General features: G+C 33.3%; 1 protein-coding gene across 1 annotated transcript in view; it reads right to left on the bottom strand.

Moving 5' to 3' along the window:
• Nucleotides 1-633: 633 nt before the first annotated feature.
• AGBL1 (AGBL carboxypeptidase 1) overlaps nt 634-24,120 on the bottom strand; it is a 1,144,955-nt gene continuing 1,121,468 nt past the window's right edge. The window contains exon 23 of the mRNA XM_051981064.1: nt 634-988. Within this exon, the coding sequence (XP_051837024.1) occupies nt 733-988 (256 nt within the window). The 3' untranslated portion in view covers nt 634-732. The remainder of the gene's footprint in view (nt 989-24,120) is intronic.

Here is a 24,120-nt window from a genome sequence, read left to right as displayed (position 1 = left end):
CTATTATTTTAGACATAGGCTAAGGAAGAATTTAAAAGATTCATGGCCAACTGAAAAATGAAGTTCTAAGCCAGAATGACAAATTCTTTAAGTGGCTCCAAGACTCACTGTCCCTTTAAAAACAACATAAATCTACATACTTAAATGTACATATATGTGCTTATATGTATATAAGGTATGCATGCATGTATGTATGTATTATACAGATTATCTTTCAAAAAAAGGAAATGATAGCCAACTAATGAAATATGACCTTGACATTCAGGAAGTTTAGGGTCTCATGGTGTTTTCTTGCTGCCATCTGAAAGTGTATGTGTGTGTATGTGTGTGTATACACATAAATTTGCTAAAATTAAGTTGATTTTAAATCTTAAAAAAAAAAAAACTCATTAAATCAAACTGACCAGATCGAGAAGAATTGCATCTTTGGGTTCTGAAAAAGTGGGTAATTTGATAATATGTGTGTATGTATGTATATTATATATATAATATACATACATACACATATGGATGTATATATATATATATACATGAACATACATATATGCATATATATATACATATATATATATGAATATACATGCATGCACATCTATGTCTGTTTGGATGATAGACCTAAAAGTACATGTAAAATCAAAGTGATCCCTAAAAAATATTTTATTACTCTCCATGCAGGGATACCATTGTCCTATATAATTTTTCTTTTGATAATATTTCAGTTGACTCTGATATTTAAGGGGAAGTTCTGTATTTGTTTGTCAAGTGTTTGGAAACATAAAATTCAGGGCTACTAAGTGACCTGTTATCTACCCCATTTTTCTCTTCCCCATCGCCTCTAGCTTCTGCCAAGGTCATCTCTTGAATCTGTTGATCAAGTTCATAGACGTCTGTTTCCTGATCTGAGGAGCAGTCTGTACTATAATCAATCTCTTCCATACAAGGAGGTTCATCATCCAGTTCCACATCAATGCTGCTGCCACTACTGCTCCTGTCCCAGGTTCAACCACGAATGAATAGAAGATGGTGAAGAAATATACAAGAAAACAACACAGAGAACACAGAGATAGAGGAACAAAGAAATGCACGCAAACACACACACACACACAGAGAGAGAGAGAGAGGGAGAGAGAGAGAGAGAGAGAGAGAGAGAGAGAGAGAGAGAGAGAGAGAGAGAGAGAGAGAGAGAGATTAACCAAAAGCAATGTTTCCTAATAATTCAAACAATTCAGGCATAAACCTGGATTTTAGTTCTAACTTCCCCTAATGCACTAAAAGAAATGAATGCAATCTACTTGAACTCCTAAGTCCTTATGTGTTCAATCTGTCATTATGCTTGCAAAGCAGACCAATTCACCAACTGTTAATCTAATAATATCCAATAAGCATTTCTTAAGAACCTAATATACTTCAAGCATTGTACTAAAGACCAAAAAACAATAGAGCTAATAATAAGACAATAACAGTTTTATAGTTCTGCAGCTAGAAGGAATCTCAGAAATTATATGATTCAAGCCCTTCATTCGATAAGTGAGTATTAGTTAGACCAAAGAAGTTTAAGAGACTTAGAGAAGATCACATGGTCAGTGCCAGTTGACTGACATTTATTTTATTTTATTCTTTCAGCTCAGATTTTTTTATTGTAGCTTTTTATTTACAAGATATATAAATGGAGAATATTTTAGTATTGACCCTTGCAAAATCTTCTGTTCCAACTTTTCCCCTCTTTTCTTCCCACCCTCTCCCCCTAGATGGCAGGTAGACCAATACATGTTAAATGTTAAAGTATATGTTCAATATATGTATACAAATTTATAGTTATCTTGCTGCACAAGAAAATATAGGATTTAGAAATAAGGTAAAAATAACTTGAGAAGGAAAACAAAAATGCAAGTGGACAATAACAGAAGGAGCAGAAATGCCGGGATGTGGTCCACACTCATTTCCCATAGTTCTTTTGCTGGGTGTAGGTAATTCTCTTCATTACTGAACAACTGGAAGTGATTGGGTTCATCTCATTTTGAAGAAAGCCATCTCTCAATTTGAATCGAATTGATCATCATATAGTATTGTTGTTGGAGTATATAATGATCTCCTGGTTCTGCTTATTTCACTCTGCATCAGTTCATGTAGGTCTCTCCAGGCCTCTCTGTATTCATCTTCTAGTCATTTATTACAGAATAATAATATTCCATAACATTCATATACCACAACTCATTCAGCCATTCTCCAATTAAGAGGCATCCATTCAATTTTCAGTTTCTAGTCACTACGAAAAGGGCTGCCATAAACATTTTTCCACATCTGAATCCCTTTCCTTTCTTTAAGATCTCTTTGGGATATAAGCCCAGTAGTATTGACTGACATTTATTAAGCAACTACTATGTGCTAGGCACTGTGATAAGTGCTGAGTATTGATTGTGTGTTTGGGACTCAGGTCTTCCTAATCTCTATCTAGTATATTTTTCTTTTTTTTTCAATTAATTAATTAATTGATTTATTTATTTATTCATTTGTTCATTTATTTATTTATTTTAATTTTTATTTAATAATTACTTTATATTGACAGAATCCATGCCAGGGTAATTTTTTTACAACATTATCCCTTACACTCATTTCTGTTCCGATTTTTCCCCTCCCTCCCTCCACCCCCTTCCCTAGATGGCAAGCAGTCCTATATATGTTAGATATGTTGCAGTATATCCTAGATACAATACATGTTTGCAGAACTGAACAGTTCTCTTGTTGCACAGGGAGAATTGGATTCAGAAGGTATAAATAACCCGGGAAGAAAACCAAAAATGCAGATAGTTCACATTCATTTCCCAGTGTTCTTTCTTTGGATGTAGCTCCTTCTGTCCGTCATTTATCAATTGAAACTCAGTTAGGTCTCTTTGTCAAAGAAATCCACTTCCATCAAAATATGTCCTCATACAATATCGTTGTCGAAGTGTATAATGATCTCCTGGTTCTGCTCATTTCACTTAGCATCAGTTCATGTAAGTCTCGCCAGTCCTCTCTGTATTCATCCTGCTGGTCATTTCTTACAGAACAATAATATTCCATAACATTCATATACTACAATTTATTCAACCATTCTCCAATGGATGGGCATCCATTCATTTTCCAGTTTCTAGCCACTACAAACAGGGCTGCCACAAACATTTTGACACATACAGCTCCCTTTCCCTACTTTAATGTCTCTTTGGGGTATAAGCTCAGTAGTAGCACTGCTGGATCAAAGGGTATGCACAGTTTGCTAACTTTTTGGGCATAATTCCAGATTGCTCTCCAGAAGGGTTGGTTCCATTCACAACTCCACCAGCAATGCATTAGTGTCCCAGTTTTCCCACATCCCCTCCAACATTCATCATTATTTTTTCCTGTCATCTTAGCCAATCTGACAGGTGTGTAGTGGTATCTCAGAGTTGTCTTAATTTGCATTTCTCTGATCAATAATGATTTGGAACACTCTTTCATATGAGTGGTAATAGTTTCAATTTCATCCTCTGAAAATTGTCTGTTCATATCCTTTGACCATTTATCAATTGGAGAATGGCTTGATTTCTTATAAATTTGAGTCAGTTCTCTATATATTTTGGAAATGAGGCCTTTATCAGAACCTTTAACTGTGAAGATGTTTTCCCAGTTTGTTGCTTCCCTTCTAATCTTGTTTGCATTAGTTTTATTTGTACAAAGTCTTTTTAATTTGATATAATCAAAATTTTCTATTTTGTGATCAGTAATGGTCTCTAGTTCATCTTTGGTCACAAATTTCTTTCTCCTCCACAAGTCTGAGGGATAAACTATCCTATGTTCCTCTAATTTATTTATAATCTCATTCTTTATGCCTAGGTCATGGACCCATTTTGATCTTCTCTTGGTATATGGTGTTAAGTGTGGGTCCATGCCTAATTTCTGCCATACTAATTTCCAATTATCCCAGCAGTTTTTATCAAATAATGAATTCTTATCCCAAAAGTTAAGGTCTTTGGGTTTGTCAAACACTAGATTGCTATAGTTGACTATTCTGTCTTGTGAACCTAACCTTTTCCACTGATCCACTAATCTATTTCTTAGCCAATATCAAATGGTTTTGGTGACTGCTGCTTTATAATATAATTTTAGATCAAGTACAGCTAGGCCACCTTCATTTGATTTTTTTTTTCATTAATTCCCTTGAGATTCTCGACTTTTTATTGTTCCATATGAATTTTGTTGTTATTTTTCGAGATCATTAAAATATTTTCTTGGAAGTCTGATTGGTATAGCACTAAATAAATAGATTAGTTTAGGGAGTATTGTCATCTTTATTATGTTCACTCGGCCGATCCAAGAGCACTTAATATTTTTCCAATTATTTAAGTCTGACTTTATTTGTGTGGAGACTTTTTTATAATTTTGCTCATATAATTCCTGACTTTCCTTTGGTAGACAGATTCCCAAATATTTTATGGTATCAACAGTTATTCTGAATGGAATTTCTCTTTGTATCTCTTGCTGTTGGGTTTTGTGGGTGATGTATAAAAATGCTGAGGATTTCTGGGGATTGATTTTGTAGCCAGCTACTTTGCTAAAATTATGAATTATTTCTAATAGCTTTTTAGTAGAATCTCTGGGGTTCTCTAGGTATACCATCGCATCATCTCCAAAGAATGATAGTTTGGTTTCATCATTGCCTACTCTAATTCCTTTAATATCTTTCTCGACTCTTATTGCCAAGGCTAGTGTTTCTAATACAATATTAAATAATAATGGTGATAATGGGCAACCTTGCTTCACTCCAGATCTTACTGGGAAAGGTTCCAGTTTTTCCCCATTGCATATGATGCTTACTGATGGTTTTAAATATATGCTCCTGACTATTTTAAGGAAAAGTCCATTTATTCCTATGCTCTCAAGTGTTTTTATTAGGAATGGGTGTTGGATTTTATCAAATGCTTTTTCTGCATCTATTGAGATGATCATATGGTTTTTGTTTGTTTGGTTATTGATATAGTCAATTATGCTAATAGTTTTCCTAATATTGAACCAGCCCTGCATTGCTGGTATAAATCCTACTTGGTCATAATGTATTATCCTGGGGATGATTTTCTGTAATCTTTTTGCTAATATTTTATTTCAGATTTTAGCATCAATATTCATTAGGGAGATTGGTCTATAATTTTCTTTCTCTGTTTTCAGCCTACCTGGTTTAGGTATCAGTACCATGTCTGTGTCATAAAAGGAGTTTGGTAGGACTCCTTCAATCCCTATTTTTTCAAATAGTTTATTTAGCATTGGAGTTAATTGTTCTTTAAATGTTTGGTAGAATTCACATGTAAATCCATCTGGTCCTGGGGATTTTTTCTTAGGGAGTTGATTGATAGTTTGTTCTATTTCTTTTTCTGAGATGGGACTGTTTAGGATATTTACTTCTTCCTCTGTTAGTTTGGGCAAGCTATATTTTTGGAGGTATTTTTCTATTTCATTTAAGTTGTCGAATTTATTGGCATAAAGTTGGGCAAAGTAACTCCTAATTATTGCTCTAATTTCCTCTTCATTAGTGGTGAGTTCTCCCTTTTCATTTTTAAGACTAACAATTTGATTTTCCTCTTTCCTTTTTTTAATCAGATTTACTAAGGGTTTGTCTATTTTGTTGGTTTTTTCATAGAACCAACTCTTAGTTTTATTAATCAATTCAATAGTTTTTTTACTTTCAATTTTATTGATCTCTCCTTTTATTTTTTGAATTTCAAGTTTAGTGTTTGACTGGGGGTTTTTAATTTGTTCCTTTTCTAGCATTTTTAGTTGCAAGCCTAATTCATTGACCTTCTCTTTCTCTATTTTATACAAATAGGACTCTAGAGATATGAAATTTCCCCTTATTACCGCTTTGGCTGCATCCCATACATTTTGGTATGATGTCTCATTATTATCGTTTTCTTGGGTGAAGTTATTAATTATGTCTATGATTTGCTGTTTCACCCAATCATTCTTTAGTATGAGATTATTTAGTTTCCAATTATTTTTTGGTCTACTTTCCCCTGGCTTTTTATTGAATGTAATTTTCATTGCATCATGGTCTGAAAAGGATGCATTTACTATTTCTGCCTTACTGCATTTGAGTTTGAGGTTTTTATGTCCTAATATATGGTCAATTTTTGTATAGGTTCCATGAACTGCTGAAAAGAAAGTGTATTCCTTTCTGTCTCCATTACATTTTCTCCAGAGATCTATCATATCTAACTTTTCTAGTATTCTATTTACCTCTTTGACTTCTTTCTTATTTATTTTGTGGTTTGATTTATCTAATTCTGAGAGTGCAAGGTTGAGATCTCCCACTATTATAGTTTTACTGTCTATTTCTTCTTGCAGCTCTCTTAATTTCTCTTTTAAGAATTTAGATGCTACACCACTTGGTGCATATATGTTTAATATAGATAGTGCTTCATTATCCATGCTACCCTTTAGCAAGATATAGTGCCCTTCCTTATCTCTTTTAATTAGATTAATTTTTGCTTTACTTGATCTGAGATCAGGATGGCTACCCCTGCTTTTTTGACTTCACCTGAAGCATAGTAGATTTTGCTCCAACCTTTTACCTTTAACCTGCATGTATCTCCCCGCTTCAGGTGTGTTTCCTATAAACAACATATTGTAGGATTCTGGCTTTTAATCCATTCTGCTAACCGCTTCCTCTTTATGGGGGAGTTTACCTCATTCACACTTATGATTAGAATGACCAATTCTGTATTACTTGCCATCTTGTTAACCCCGGTTTATGCTTTTCTCCCTTCTTTCCCCTTTACCCCTCTTCCCAGTATTAAGCTTGTGAGCACCACTTGCTTCTCACAGCCCTCCCTTTTTAGTATCCCTTTATAGCCTTAGAGTTCCTCCCCCTATCTTACCCCTTTCCCTCCCAGTTTACGTATTCCCTTCTGCTTAGCTTATTCCTTCCCTTTTCACTTTTCCCTTCTCACTTTTCAATGAGGTGGGAGAAGTTTCACCATAGATTGAATATGTCTAAAATTTTTCTCTTAAAGCCAATTCTGAAGGCAGTAAGATACCCACTATATTCATCCCCCTCCATTCTTTCTCTCAGATATAATAGGTTTCCTATGCCTCTTCATGAGATGTACTACCCCCACTTTACCCTTTTTCTGGTACAATGTCCTTTCCACATCAGTTTCTAGAACAAGGTATACATGTATTCTTTATACATCTTTATAGCCGAAATATAGTTCCCAAGATTATTCTTTGCCTTTTTAGATTTCTCTTGAGTTCTATATTTGTAGATCAAACTTTTTGTTAAGTTCTGGCTTTTTCACCAAAAATAGGTGAAATTCGCTTACTTTGTTGAATGTCCATCTTCTTCCCTGGAAAAAAGATGCTCATTCTAGCTGGGTAAGTTATTTTTGGTTGCATACCAAGTTCCTTACCTTTTTGGAATATCATATTCCAGGCCCTTCGATCCTTTAATGTGGATGCTGCCAGATCCTGGGTGATCCTTATTGTGGCTCCTCGATACTTGAATTGGGTTGTTCTAGCTGCTTGCAATATTTTTTCCTTCAACTGAGGGTTCTGGCATTTGGCCCCTATATTCCTTGGTGTTTTGATTTTAGGATCCCTTTCAGTGGGTGATCAATGAATTCTTTCAATCTCTATTTTATCCTCTGTTCCTATGACTTCTGGGCAGTTCTCTTTGATAATTTCCTGGAAAATAGTGTCCAGGCTCTTTTTTTATCATGCTTTTCTGGGAGTCCAATGATTCTCAGATTGTCTCTCCTGGATCTGTTTTCCAGGTCTGTTGTCTTCCCCAGAAGGTATTTCACATTCTTTTCCATTGTTTGATTTCTTTGGATTTGCTTGACTGATTCTTCTTGTCTCATTGAGTCATTCAATTCCAGTTGTTCAATTCTGATTTTCAGTGAAGTATTTTCTTCACTCACTCTTTTAAAATCTTTTTCTAATTGTCCCATTGAGTTCTTTTGTTCTGTGGAATTTTTTTTTCCATTTCACCAATTTTGTTTTTTAGAGAGCTATTTTCTGTTTCCAGTTCACCAATCCTATTTTTCAAGGATTTTATTTCTTTATCCACTCTCTCTTTAACTGACTTCTCCAGGCTCTTTTGCCAAGCCTCCCTCTCCTTTTCCCATTTTTCTTCTACTCTCTTGTGAGAGCCTTTTTAATTTCTTCCATGAGATTCATCTGTGCTGAGGAACAGATGATCTCCTCCTTTGGGGATTCACCTGGAGACTGTCTGTTTTTAGTCTCCTCAGGATTTAGAGTCTGCTCTCTATCTGTATAGAAGCTGTCAAGGGTTAAAGTCCTCTTCAGTTTCTTGTTCCTTCTGTCTAATAATCAAAGACAAACTAGCAAAGAAAAAAAAAGAAAAAACTGGAGTCTTTCTTTGGGGAGGGGCTGGGTGGTGTTACCAAGCTTCCTCTACAGACTGTCGGGGGCAGCAGTGAGGCACTAGCCCTACTGTGCTGCGCCTGCGCTCTGAGATCCCAGAGCGTGCTGAGTCATTGGGGGGGGGGGGGGGAGGTAGGGGAGGGGGCGGCCAGGTCCCGAGAGACTTCAGCTGTTTGGGGTTGTAGTCTTCACCCCCGGTGTTTTTAGCTTCTCTGTTGGGCTGCTGACTTGCTGCCAGGGCAAAAGTATCCAGTCCTGTAGTGAAGCTCTCCCCACAGAGACGGCTGCGATCACTCCCCACCCCCTCTCCAGTCTGCTCCCATGCTCTCACTGCTGCTGCCCTCAGCCTGCGCCCAATCTAAAACCATCCCAGCCCTCACAAAAAAAAAACAGACCTTTCTTGGCGAATCTCAAGGATGGCTTCTCTTGGTAACTATTTGTGGGGTTTTTTCAGTCAAGCATTAATTCAGAGGCTTGTAATGAAATGGATAGTGAGAGAAACCGCGGAGCTACACAGCTGTGTGCCTCCTCTCCACCATCTTGACCAGAAGTCTCTAGTATCTTTTTCAATGTAGTACTCCCAAAAGGCTAGTAATACTGAGGATAAATGGTATTTTGAGAAGTGGAAATGAAGGAATGAATCCCAGGTAAAGGGGCCAATCTATGCTAAGTATAGCTCATCCATTGATGCCAATAAACTTCATATTTATCACTTCTCCCTTCTAACCCAAATAACCTACACCTGATACCTCATATGTTTTAGCTAAAATTAAAATGATTTTGAATCTAAGCATTTTTTTAAAAGTGAATTCAAGTCACTAGGTCTGAAAGAATTATCATCTTGGATGCTAAAAATGGTTACATTTGATTAGAGCATTACCCTTGGTGACATTTTTCTTAAAAAACTATGGAGTCTGGGAGAGATATTACCAAATTAAAGGACAAATATCTTAATTTTTATACAATGGGAAAGAATGCAGTCTATTAACTGCAGTCCAGTGATTATGGCTTGCATTCTTATCATAATTCTCAAATGCATTATGAGATTTGTTTAGTTAATCTCTCAAAATGGAAGTAGTGGTTATGGAGATACAGCATGGCTTCATCTAAAATTAGTCATGTAAGATTAATTTTATTTTATTTTTGACATGTTTTTGACAAACTAAAGTGGTTAAAAGGAAGAGTACTAGAGTTACAATTGACTTATTTTAGCAATGAATTTGATCAAGTATATTGATAGCACAAGTGCAAAGATTGAAATATAACTGAGAAATAGTCAACAAAAATAGAATAAAGTAAAGCATGATATTTCATTTTAAAAACTAAGTATACATACACTTCTATTATTCTTCTGGACAAAGTAAAGAGATATGGGCTACATCATGGTAAAGTTAAATCATTCCAGAATTGATTGATCATCCAGAATTAACAAATAGTCATTAATTCAATGTCAAAATAAAAGAATGTCTCTAGTAAGGGACATTTTGGATCTATGGTTAAAACTTATGCTTTTTTGACAATTATATCAGTGACTTACACAACTATAGATAACATAATTAGCAGATTTACAAGTAATATAAAACTCACAAGAATAGTAAGATATTGGATGAAAAATCCAAATACAAAATTAAATTGCTATTGGCTCAGCCAAAATGACTAATATAAAATTTAATGAGTATAAAATGTAAATAATCAATCCTGTATCTAAAAAAGATCAATCTCACAGGTGCTATAATGCTACATAGGTGAAGCAAGATTCAATAACAGTTTTCCTTTAAATAAGATCCAAACAGTTAGCTTACTGAAAACAATATAATACTGAAAACAAATAGAGTGATATAGTACCCAAAGCAACAATTGTGTTCTTGGATTATATTTTAAAAAAGATAGCTTGGGGTGAGGGAGCAGAATCAAGATAGCAGAGAAACCAGAAAATTTCTGAGCTCTCCCCAGTTTCCCTCAGAAATATGTTAAATCAAACTTCCACATGAATTCTGAAGTGACAGAATCTACAAAAAGATGGAGTGAAACAGTTGTATAACTTAGGATGAGTTAGGAGGACTTTAGAAAAGGTCTGTTTCACTTGGTAAAAGGGGAACACAGAACAGCAAAAACAGCCTCTGGGAAAACCAATAGGAAGTATGAGAAGCCTGCAACAGTGTCCTTTGTGTCCCAGTAGCACAGCTCTACTCTAAAAGTCATAATATGAGTTAAAAAGGGAGTAAAAATAGAAAAGTCCTCTCCATGGAAACATGGCAATGGGTAAATCAAAACAAATTCTGAAGTGGACACCAAAGTGATAATCTGGAAGGCAAAATACTAAAATCAAAAAAGAAATGGTAAAACAGCACAATCTTTCAGGAGGAAAGATAGATATTCCATGAAATAGGGAACTTCTAACTTTCCTGATGAAAAGACCAGAGCTGAACAGAAAGAGAAGACTCAAGAGAATTTGGTCTTTAAATATAAGACTCAAGAGAAATGTAAGCAGGAAAGAAAAATAAACAAACATGTTATTTTATATACTATTTACATTTCTACATAGGAAAATGATAATTGTATCTCTTGAGAACTATATTTCTATTAGGGCAGTTAGAAAGAGTACATGTAGATAGAAGATATGGGTGTAAGTTGACTTAGACATAAGAACATAATTATAAAATACTTTCCATGCAAATATAGTCAGATCTAAATAATTGGGGGGGGGGAATCTAATTTCTTGTGGGCAGGCTTTGTTAATATAATAAAAATGACAATTCCACCTAAATCAATTTATTTATTCATATTAAACTGAATGAGTAATTTTAATTATGTTAAATTAAGAAGATTTTGCATGAACAAAAGCAATGAAATCAAGATTAGAAAGAAAGCTGAAATCTGGGAAACAATTTTTACAGTTTGTTCCAATAAAGGCATCCTTTTTCAAATATATAAAAGAACTGAATAAAATTGATAAGAAGACATATCATTCCCTAATTGATCAAAGGATATGAATAGGCATTTTTCAGATGAAGAAATTTAAGCTCTCTGTGGTCAGATAAAAATGTTCTAAACCATTGTTGATTAGAAAAATGCAAAATAAAACAACTCTAAAGTACCACTTAATTCTTATCAAATTGGCTAGTAGGACAGAAAAAGAAAATGATAAATGCTAAAGATGTGGGAAAGTTAGAGCACTAATACATTGTTGGTAGAATTGTGAACTATTCAACCACTCTGGAATGAAACCCAAAGGGAAATAAAACTGTAAATAGCCTTTTGATCCTATAACTACTTTTTTGGTGACAAATAGATCTATATCAATTAATGTAGAGCAAGCAAGCAGAATGGGGAAAACAATATATTTATATATACCATTTTCAACAATATATATGGAAATTAAGCAAAATGAATATAATTACAATGACCAAATTTGCCCACCAAGAAGAATTGAGATATGTCTTTCTTCTTTCATTGGTAATTACCCCCCCAAAAAAAATCACAAAAAAGGGAAAACCAAGTGACTGAACAGCTCATGTCTTTTAAAGATCAATCTGAGGATACACTGTATACCCACAAAAGATAATATATCCACTTTGGGGAAGGGGATTTTTTTTCATTTTGTCTTTATAGGCAAAATCAGAAAAATACCCTGTTTACAATGGACATTGTAATGACCACACTAGCACCCAGGACACCCCAGAATCAGCCGGAGTCAGGATAAGCAAAAGTCCTTAATCTTTATTCTCAGTCTTTAGATGCAGAATTGAACAGGATGGAAGCAGAATTTCCATGACCACCTTCTCCCTCGTCTATCACCAAGAGTGATCCTGGCTAGTCTTACTCCACCCTCTAGTCCCTTCTACAATCCTCTGTATACACCAATCATTGAGCCAGTATGGATAGTGGAAAGGACCATTTTCTAAGCATATTCCCATAGAGTATTGTCCAATCAGTAGTTAGCCTCAAGTGCTCGTCAGTCCTGACCTCAGTGCATCGATTCAATAGTTTCAGCCCTCTACAGGACATTCCATAAATTCTTAGTAGATTTCAGGTATCAGAAATCAGGGCCGGATTTCTACTTGGCTCCCTCATCATAGTTTTCAGGTACTCTATAAGGGAGAGTTGAGAAATAACAAGCTAGTGGTTAGTGACCCTAAGAAATGATATTAAAGCAGCTATTTGTCAATATGATAACTGTCTTAGGTCTGTTAACTTTGCAAGGCATATTTCTAGGGCATGAGAGATATCTTAAGATTATCAAACCACAGTATTTCTATATACCTTTGGAGACTCATGTGGTAGTAACAGGAATAAAAAAAAATTATCACTAGGTATTTGAAAGTCTGAGACAAAAAACTGAAGATTTTAGGAGAATTGATGGCATTTGCATCCTTTTTATCAAAAAATAAACTTGGCTAGTACAAAGAAACAATCTCCAAATAAAAAGGAATAGTCTGAAAGGGAACAATATGTAAAGAAGATCACAGAAAGTTGATGGACTTCCTAAACCAGTGTTCATTTCAGAAGTCTGATTAAAATTCAAATTATATTATTTTATCACAACATGATGTAGAGAAATGAAAGGATTTAGACTAGATATGAGGAGTACCTCAATATGGCTACAAAGAGTACTTTCCTAGTATGTTGTAAAACTAATTAGAAGATACATGGAAAAGAAAGAAGAAAAGTTCCTAAATATATGTATTGGTATAATATATTATTATTCTTTATATTATTATTATCATTATATATGCATATAATAATAATTATTAAGCATATTGTAATAAATATTATACCATACAATTATACCAATAATATATCTACAATAGAGATTAGTTTTATTGTAGCAAAAAGAAGAGTAGTAGAGACACACAGAAATTAACAGGAGACAAATTTCAAGAAAGAAGGGTTAAAAAACCAACTATGTCCTCAAATGCCTATATAGAAATCTACAAAACATGTTTAACTAGACAACTAAAGTATAGATATTAATTCTAAGAGGAAAATTTGATCTCCACAAGAAATATGATTACATGAAATTAACTGAATTATTTGTTTTAAAAAAGAGATTAAGTAGCATTGGTTAGTATGTTGAGAAATGATGAATGCATTTTGTGGAAAGATGTGCCACACTTTTATGGTAGAAATATTTTATCACTTCTTTTTTTTTTACATATTTATTATTATATTATTTTATATATTATAAGATATATTATTTTACATGTTTTACATATTTACATACTTTATGTATTTATTACATAAATATATTACATATATTTTCTTTGAATTAATAATGTCTTCTGAGTGAACAAAAAAATTATTTTTGCAAGTCATGATTTTGGTGGTAGTAGACTAAGAGAATACATAAATCTTGCCTGGAAAATTGATTTTTGTGAGTTGGAGGATACCTCCATGTACTAGAAATTAAATTTGGATGAATAAAAAGTAAACAATTCCCACAAAGAGAAATAAGGCAAGCTAGGTAGTATAGAGTATCAGCCCTGGACTCTGGAAAACTCATCTTTTGTAGTACAAATCTGGCCTAAAACATTTATTAGCTATATGACCCTTTTTGATTCAGTTTTCTCATCTGCAAAATGACATGGAGACAAAAATGGAAAATCACATTAATATTTTTGCCAGAAAATCTCAACAGTTTTATGAAGAATCAAATATGGCTTAAAGAACTGAACAACAACAACAAAAAGACATGAGTTGTCTAAAGAAACCAATAAAAATAGAGGAAAATTATCAAACACTGTATTTTTTAAAGTTATCCATAGAATAAGGAAGTAAGACAGAGTAGTAAAAATCTGAGTATGGCATGGTTCTTTCAGAGAAGCATTAGAAGTTCTAAAATTCAAAACAATCAGAGTTTGAAGAGGTCATTTTTTTAAATTTTGTTTTTTTCATCTCTAATGAGAAAAAGAACAAAGAAAAATGATTACATGGATATGATATCATAATGATAATAGATTACCAAGAGAAGATTGAATTGTTTAATTCATTATGTTTCTGGATTTGCAGCAAAGAATATGTACATGAGTTAGAAAAAGAGGAAAATGTCTTATAAAGAGCTGATATCCAAGATAAGGAATGATATAGTAAAAGCAAACCTGGTTGATCATGATAAATTCAAAATATTTGATCCAGATGTAATTTAACTCAAGAGCATAGAAAAATGTCTTGTCGAATGATCTTATCTGATTGTTTCACCATGAATGAATTTTGAAAGAAGCAAAGGACTGGGCAAAGGTTTGTTTCTATTTCTGTTTCTGTTTTTTTGTTTGTTTTGTTTTTTTCCTCCATTTTTCAAAAGGGGAGAAGATAATGTAAAATGTGTAGTCCAGTGAACATGATTTGTATTACAAGCACAATTTTAGAACAATAACATTAACTCTGTGGAAATAGAGATAATTTCTTTGGTTTCACTGGAATAGGGAACTATCTCTGATGAAGAACCTTAGGTTCAGAGAATTTTCTGTAGTTTCAGTTACCTAGAGCACTGATTCTCAAAGTATGGTCTAGAGGATCCTGAGGGTCTCTGAGACTCTTTCAGAGGGTCTACAAATTCAAAATTAATTTTTATTTCTTTTTTAAAGTAATGCATTTTATTTTTTTTATTAAAGCTATTTTTATTTTTTATTATAGCTTTTTATTTACAAGATATATGCATGGGTAATTTTTCAGCATTAACAATTGCAAGTCCTTTTGTTCCAACTTTTCTCCTTCTTCCCCCGAACCCTTCCCCCAGATAGCAGGTTGACCAATAGATGTTAAATATGTTAATATATAAGTTAAATACAATATATGTATACATGTCCAAACAGTTATTTTAAAGCTATTTTTATTTTCAAAACATGTGAATGGATAATTTTTCAATATTAATCCTTGCAAAACATTGTGTTCCAATTCCCCCCACACCCTTTCCCCCACCTCTTCCCCTAGATAGCAAGTAATCCAATATATGTTAAACATGGCAAAATATGTGTTAAATTTAATAAATACATATATATTTATAAAATTATCTTACTGCACAAGAAAAAGCAAATCAAAAAGCAAAAGAATGAGAAAGAAAATAAAATGCAAGCAAACAACAATAAAAAGCATGAAAATGTAATGTTGTGATCTACACTCAGTTCCCACAGTCCTCTCTCTGGCTTTAAATGGCTCTTTTTATCACAAGATTGTTAGAAGTGGTCTAAATCATCTCATTACTGAAAAGAGCCACATCCACAAGAATTGATTATCATATAATCCTGTTGTTGCCATGTACAATGATCTCCTGATTCTGCTCATATCAGGTAGCATTAGTTAATATACGTCTCTCCAAGCCTTTCTGAAATCATCCTGCTGATTAGTTCTTAGAGAACAATAATATTCTATAACATTCATTTACTCTGTGGGAATAGAGATTATGCCTTTGGTTTCACTGGAATGAGGAACTCTCTCTGATGAAGAGCCTTAGGTTCAGAGAATTTTGTGAAGTTTCAATTACTGCAGAAACTTATTCAGCCATTCTCCAACTTATGGGCATCCACTCAGTTTTCAGTTTCTTGACACTATAAAAAGGGCTGCCTCAAACTTTTTTGCACATGTGGGTCCCTCTCCCTCCTTTAAAATTTCTTTGGGAGATAAGCCCAGTAGAAACACTGCTGAATCAAAGGGTATGTACAGTTTGATAGCTCTTTAGGTTCTTTTTGACCATAGTTTCAAATTGCTCTCCAGAATGGCTAGAGGTATTCAAAACACCACTAACAATGTATTAGTGTCCCAGTTTTCCCACATCTGCTCCAACATTCATCATTATCTTTTCCTGTCATCCTAGCCAATCTGAGAGATGTGTAGTGGTAACTCAAAGTTGTCTTAACTTACATTTCTCTGATTGATAGCTAGTTAGAGCATATTTAAAGACTAGATGTGGTTTTAATTTCTTCATCTGATAATTGTCTATTCATACCATAACTTTGATCATTTATCAATTGGAGAATGGCATGAATTCTTATAAATTTGAGCTAATTCTCCATATATTTTAGAATGAGGTCTTATAAAAATGTTTTCCCAGTTTATTGCTTTCCTTCCAATTTAGTCTGCATTAGATTTGTTTGTACAAAACAAAACCTTTTAAACTTAATATAATCAAAATTATCTATTTTGTGTTTAATAATGATCTCCAGTTCTTATTTGTCCACAATTTCCTTTCTTCTCCACAGATCTGAGAGGTAAACTATCATGTCTTCTAATTTTATTATAACATCACTCTATGTATAAATCATGAAACCATTTTGACCTTATTTGGTATACGGTGTTAGATATGGGTCAGTGTCTAGTTTCTGCCATACTAGTTTCCAATTTTCCCAGCAGTTTTTGTCAAATAGTGATTTTTTCTCCAAAAAACTAGGGTCTTTGGATTTGTCAAACATTAGGTTACTATAGTCCTTGACTATTTTGTCCTGTGAACCTAATCTATTCCACTTATTCACTACTCTATTTCTAAACCAGTACTAAATGGTTTTGATGAGTGCTGCTTTGTAAGAATTCCATTGAAATTCTTCACCTTTTCTTCTTTCAGATGAATTTTGTTATAATTTTTTTCTACATCTATAAAATAATTTCTTGGGAATTTGATTTGCATGGCATCAAATAAGTAGATTAATTTAGGTAGTATTGTCATTTTTATTATATTTGCTGGGCCTACCCATGAGCACTTGATATGTTTCCAGTTGATTAGATCAGATTTTAATTATGTGGAAAGTATTTTGTAGTTGTGTTCATATATTTCCTGACTTTGCCTTGGCTTGTAGACACCCAAATATTTTACATTATCAAAATCTATTTAAATGGACTTTTTCTTTTTATCTCTTGCTGTTGGACTTGTTGGTAATATATAAAAATTATTTATGTGGATTTACTTTGTATTCAGCAACTTTGCTAAAGCTGTGAATTGTTACTTGTAGTTTTTTAGACGATTCTCAAAGATTCTCTAAGTATATCATTATATCATCTGCAAAGAGTGATAATTTGGTTTTCTCATTATGTACTCTAATTCCTTTAATCTCTTTTTCTCCTCTTATTGGCAAAGCTAAAATTTCTAATACAACATTGAATAGTAATAGTGATAATGGGCAACCTTTTTCATACCTGATCTTATTGGGAATAGTTCTAGTTTGTCTCCATTTCATATAATGCTTGCTGAGGGTTTTAAATAGATGCTACTGATCATTTTAAGGAAAACTCCATTTATGCCTATATTCTCTAATATTTTTAATAAGATTGGATGTTGGACTTTACCAAATGATTTTTCTGCATCTGTTGAGATAATCATATGATTTTTGTTAGTTTGATTATTGATATAGTCAATTATACTAATACTTTTCAGAATATTGAACCAGCTCTGCATTTCTATTATAAATCCTACTTGGTTGTGATGATTCTAGAAATGACTTTATGTAGTCTCTTTGCTAATATTTTATTTAAGATTTTTGCATCAATATTCATTAGGGAAATTGGTCTATCATTTCTTTCTCTGATTGTACCATACCTGGGCATAGGTATAGCACCATCTATCATAAAAGGAATTTGGCAGGATTTCTTTTTTCCCTATTTATCCAGATAGTTTGCATAGTATTGGAATTAATTGTTCTTTAAATATTAGGCAGAATTCACAGGTAAATCCATCAGTTCCTGTAGTTTTCTTAGGAAGTTGATTAATAGCTTGTTCTATTTATTTTTTTCTAAAATGGGACTATTTAAGTAATTTATTTCCTCTTCTGTTAATCAGGGAAATCTACATTTTTTTTTAGGTATTCCTTAATTTAATTTAGATTATTCCATTTATTAATATATAATTGAGCAAAATAACTGCTAATTATTGCTCTAATTCCACTTCCTTGGTGGAAAGTCCTCCCTCTTCATTTTTGAGACTGACAGTTTGATTTTCTTTTATCCATTTTCTAATCAAATTAACAAAAGCTTTATCTATATTGTTGGGTTTTTATATAACCAACTCTTAATTTTATTTATTAATTCATTAGCTTTCTTAAATTCCATTTTATTAATGCCCCTTTTTATTTTCAGAATTTCACATTTGGTATTTAATTGGGTTTTTTAATTTGTTCTTTCCCTAGCTTCATTGGTTGCAAGCTCAATTCACTGATCTTCTCTTTCTCTATTTTATGCAAGTAAGCATCTAAAGATATAAAATTTCCCCTAATAACCACTTTGGCTGCATCCCACAAATTTTGATATGTTGTCTTGTTGTCATTCTCTTGGATGGAATTATTGATTGTGTCTATGATTTGTTGTTTCATCCACTCATTCTTTAGGATTAGATTATTTAGTTTCCAATTAATTTTTGGTCTATTTTCCCTGGCCTTTTAATGCATTTATTTTTTATTGCATTATGATCTCAGAAAAATGCATTTACTATTTCTGCCTATCTACATTTCATTTTGAGGTTTTTATGCCCTAATACATGGTCAATTTTTGTATAGATTCCATGTACTACCAAGAACACAGTCTATTCCTTTCTGTCTCCATTTAATTTTCTCCAAAAGTCTGTCTTCCCTAACTTTTCTAGCATGCTACATACCTACTTATCTTCTTTCTTATTTATTTTGTTCAAATTATCTAGTTCTAAGTAAGCAGAGTTGAGATCCTCTATTAGTTTAGTTTGTCAGTCTAATTCTTCTTGAAGCTCTCTTAATTTCTCTTCTAGGAATTTGGATACATATCACTTGGTGAATAGATGTTCAGTATTAATATTAATCCATTGTTTAAGATACCCTTTAGCAAGATATAATTTCCTTCATTATCCCTTTTAATTAAATCTAATTTTGCTTTTGCTTGATCTGAGATCAAAATGACTACCCCTGATTTTTTTTTTTACCTCAGCTGAAGCATAATAGATTTTGCTCCAGCCTTTAACTTTTACTCTAAATGTATCACTCTGCTTTAAATGTTTTTTCTTGCAAACAACAAATTGTAGGATTCTGGCTTTTAACTCAGTCTTCCCTTTTATGGGAGAGTTCATCCCATTCATATTCCCAGATAAAATTACAAACTCTGTATTTCCTGCCATTTTTTACCCCTAGTTTTATTTTCTTCTTCTCTTCCCCCATTTCTCCTCCCCAGTATTTTGCTTCTGACCACCACCTCCCTCAAACAGCTCTCCCTCTTTACAACCCTTCCATCTTTCTTATAACTTTTCCCTACTACTTCTGTTTTCCCATCTATTAGCCTCCTCCTTTCTTTTTCCCTTTCCCCTTCCACTTCTCTATAAGGTGAAACAAGTTTCTCTGTGAAATCAAGTATGTCTAATATACTTCTTTGAGCCAAATCTGATAAGAGTAAAATTCGTACAATGCTCATGCTACTCGCCTATTTCCTTCAATTGCTAAAGGTTTTTTTTCTTTTTTTGCCTCATTACAAGAGGCAATTTAACTCATTTTAACACCATTTTCCTCATCTTCCAATAGAATCACCTTTCTTTTTCTAGTTCCTTTATTTTAGATCATCACAATAAAATCAAATTATAACTACACCCTGTAAGTATACCCATACCAGAAATACAGATCAAGTTAAATATATCATCTTCCCATATAGGGACCTTTAAAGATTTTTTTTTTCTTTTCTTTCTTTTTCACCTTTATATGCTTCTCTTGAGTTCACTATTTGAAGATCATTTTTTTTTTTTTTTTTATCCAGCTCTGGTCTTTTCATCAGAAATAGATGAAATTGCATTACCATCTTTTCCCCTTAAAGATCATATTCAGTTTTTCTGGATAGTTAATTCTAGGCTTCAATCCAAGTTCCTTTCCCTTTCAAAATATCAGATTCCATGTCATTTGATCTTTTAAAATGGAAGCTGCAAGGTCCTGGATCATCCTGATTTTGGCTCCTCACAATTTGAATTGTTTCTTTCTGGCTGCTGCAATATTTTTTCCTTGATTTGATAATTATGAAATTTAGCTGCAATGTTTCTTGCAGTTTTCATTTTGTGTTTCTTTCAGGAAATGATTGAAGGAATTCACCTATGACTATTTTACCCATTGGTTCTAGGACATCTGGGCAGTTTTCCTTGATGATATCCTAAAAAATATTATGTCTAGGTTCTTTTTATAATCCTGATTTTTAGGATGTTCAATAATTCTTAGATCTTCTCTCCTACATCTATTTTCCAGGTCAATTGTTTTCCCAATGAAGTATTTCACATTTTCTTCTCTCTTTTTCATTTTTTTTTTGGTTTTGCTTGATTGATTCTTGATGTCTCATTGAGTCATTCATTTCCATTTGTTCAATTCTAATTTGAAGTGAATTATTTTCTTCATTAACTTTTTATCTACTTTTGCATTTGGCTAAGTGAACTTTTACAGGAAGTGTTTAGTTAATTGCATCTTTTTTTCCCATTTCACAGATTTTGTTTTTCAATAAATTGATTTCTTTTTTATATCTATTTTGTAAAGAGTTATATGTTTTTTTTTTCCCATCTCATCAAGTCTATTTTTAAGGAGTTTTCTTCAGATTTTTCCCCCCCTTTTCCATACGCTCTTGCAAAAGTCTCATTTCCTTTCCCCATTTTATTCTAACTCTCTTTTAAGATCCTTTTTGCATTCTTCCAAAAGAGCCTTGTGAAATGGGGACCAACTCATATCATCCTTTGGTGCTTTATCTGCAGCTGATTTGTCTTTAGGATCCTCAGGGTTTAAGGTCTGTTCTTCTCTTTCTCCATAAAAGTTATGGTCAGAGTTCTTTTTGCTTTTTTGCTCATTTCCTAAGGTTAAGACCTGTTATTATTGTGAAGGGGTGACAGCCATTTTAGTTTGCCCTGGAGTTGGTGCTGCTGACTGACCTCTGGTGCTGAGTAGGTGCAGCCAGTTCCTGTGTTTTTACAGGGCTAAGGGGCTCACAATTTGCATTTTGCATTTCCTTTTGGATGTCTTGCAGCAAACCCATGAACCACCAGCATGTGACCAGGACAGAGTAGCCTAAAAGCCTTGCAGTGCAATCCCTGATGCAGGTACCTCAAAGCCCTGGCTACCTTTCCCGGGCTCTCCACCTTGCAGTCTGGGCGTGGCAGTCTCTCCCCCTTTCTGACTAAAACAGACATTTTCTGAAGTTCTTCCAAAGTATCTTCTTCTGGAAATTTTTCCTACTCCAAGTATTTGTAGGTTCTGTCACACAAAACCAGGTCAGGAGCTTAATCTGCTGTTGATTTGAGGGAATCTTGGAGGAAGTCAGAAAGATATGCATCTACTCTCTGCCTCTTTGGCATGCCCCTTAGTAATCAATTTTTATTTCTAATATGATCAATATCTACAAATATAATCCACATAAATAAAATCTCTTTGGACAGCTCCTCAAAATATTTAATAATATAAATATACAGAGAATAAAAGTTTGAGGACCACTGACCTAGAACACTTATATGGAAAGATAAATGACTTGTTCAGGGTGATAAGGCCTGTATGGGCCAAAGACCAGACTTCAGCCTCGGTCTTCCTAGTAGATTTTCTAACCATTAGCTATGGCTGTCTCTCTTGTAGCAAAGTCATTTGTACAAGTTTGTGGATTAAGAAATTATTGACTATCTAGAATGTGAAAGTATTCTCTAATAGTTTAACATCCATTTAGGGGGTCATCAAAAAAAGTTCCCTGGAATCTCTATTTGACTTCATGGTAATTAACATTTTATCAAGTAAACTGAGCAAGATTGCTATGTTAAGTACCAGCTATTGATGAAGAAGAGTTTTTACTTTGGAAGTGAATAGTGGTTATTTGATTTGTGCCCAGAGAGCAAAACCAGAAACTGGGGGATTGCTGTGTTGAAGCAAAGTAACTTTAATAGCTGGGAAAAACTTCCTAGTAATAGAGTCATCCAAAAGTGGCATAATTTACCTTAGAAAAGAGAGAATTCTTCTTGAAAGGAAATCTTTAAGCAATAATTAAATAATCAATCATCAATGTGTTTGATATTTCTTACTCAGGTAAAAAGGGTTAGCTTAGATGATCTCTGAGATCCTTTCCAATATTAAGATTCAGTGATTCTTTGGGCTATCATAAGATGAGCAGGTGAGGTTTGGGAAAATGTTTTTAAAGATAGAAGTTCACAGCTGGAGACTTTTACAATCAAGTTGTTCTATATCTCTCTCATTTTAATGAAGCACCTTCTTTCCTAAAGACTTACTAATCACTATCTACTTAGGCTGTTACCAATTAAGATCAGTGGTGTGTTAGAGGTTTTCCCCATGATTTATAGAATGCAAGCGCTTCATAAATCAGGCTGTGCTCTTTATCCACCTGCTTCTTCCTAAACACTGTGAATGGGTGATCAGCAGCATGGTTATATGTCAGAATTGGAAATAAATCAAAAGATCATTTAATTTTCCTCTTGCTGAAATGATGTGCTTGCCCTTTTTTAGGGTTTCCAGAGTGACAATTAAGAGCATTTTCTCCTAAATGCCTAATAAGGCATATTCTCAAGCCAGTTTATTCTGTTTTCTGGTTCTACAACAGTAAATGATCTCTATCTTTTGGATAGGCTTACTGCATTTTTTAAAAGAAATTAAATACTTAAGTATAAAATTATATAGGTAACTCCCAGGTACCAATTAAGGCACCTATAATGCCAAGTAAAGCCAATATGATATGTTATAATTAAATAAAATTAATGACTTTTAATGAATATTATGTACTTAGCTTCATAATGGCTTTTTGATGAAGTTCAAAGCATGAAACACAATTCTTAGGATAAAATAAAAAAATAACCATACTAACACAGGTTGGAACTAGATATATTATAGAGAGACTTGAACCAGTAGCTAAGGTATTCAGAATATATCCACCAGGCTAAAGAAATACAACTTACAGCTTGAAGTCAGCAATAATTAATAATAAGAAGAATAAGAATTGGAAAGTGCTTAAAAATAAATACAAATGCAACATGACATGGATAATGTGAATTTGTAGTTTTCTAAATCAATACATGGCCGGCAGGGAACTCTGCTCTAGAATATATATATATATATAACATTTATTTTTAACATGTATTTATCTTATCCTGAATTTTAAAAAAAATAAAAGAAACATTTCTATAACATAATAGAATAGACCAAAGAAAGATGATTGTACATGGAACTGAAAATCTATTTTGTGTTACTTACTGTTTCTTTTAAATATCTGATAAAGAGCAAGCATTATTTATAATGGAGAGAAACTGGACACATTCCCAATAAGATCAGGGGCCAAATAAGGATGCCCATTATCACCACTATTATTCAACATTGTACTAGAAATGTTGGCCTTAGCAATAAGAAAAGAAAAAAAAATTAAAGGAATTAGAATAGGCAATGAGGAAATGAAATTATCACCCATTGCAGATTATATGATGATATACTTAGAGAATCCTAGAAAATCATCTGAAAGCCTACTAGAAACAGCTTTAGCAAAATTACAAGATAAAAAACAAATATACACAAATCACCAGGATTTTTATATTTTGCTGACAAAGCCTATCAGGAAGAGCTAAAAAGAGAAATTCCATTTAAAATAACTATACACAAAATAAAATATTTGGATGTCTACCTGCCAAAGCCAGGAACTAAATGAACACAATTACAAAATATCTCTCACACAAATAACTCAGATCTAAACAACTGGAAAAATATCAATTACTCATGGGTAGGCCAAGCAAATATAATAAAAATGACAATTTTACCTAAATTGGTCTACTTGTTCAGTACAATA

This window comes from Antechinus flavipes, chromosome 2, assembly GCF_016432865.1.
Source record: "Antechinus flavipes isolate AdamAnt ecotype Samford, QLD, Australia chromosome 2, AdamAnt_v2, whole genome shotgun sequence".
NCBI lineage: Eukaryota > Metazoa > Chordata > Mammalia > Dasyuromorphia > Dasyuridae > Antechinus > Antechinus flavipes.
The sequence above is the reverse complement of the archived record's forward strand: the minus strand, read 5'-3'. Positions and strand labels throughout refer to the sequence as shown.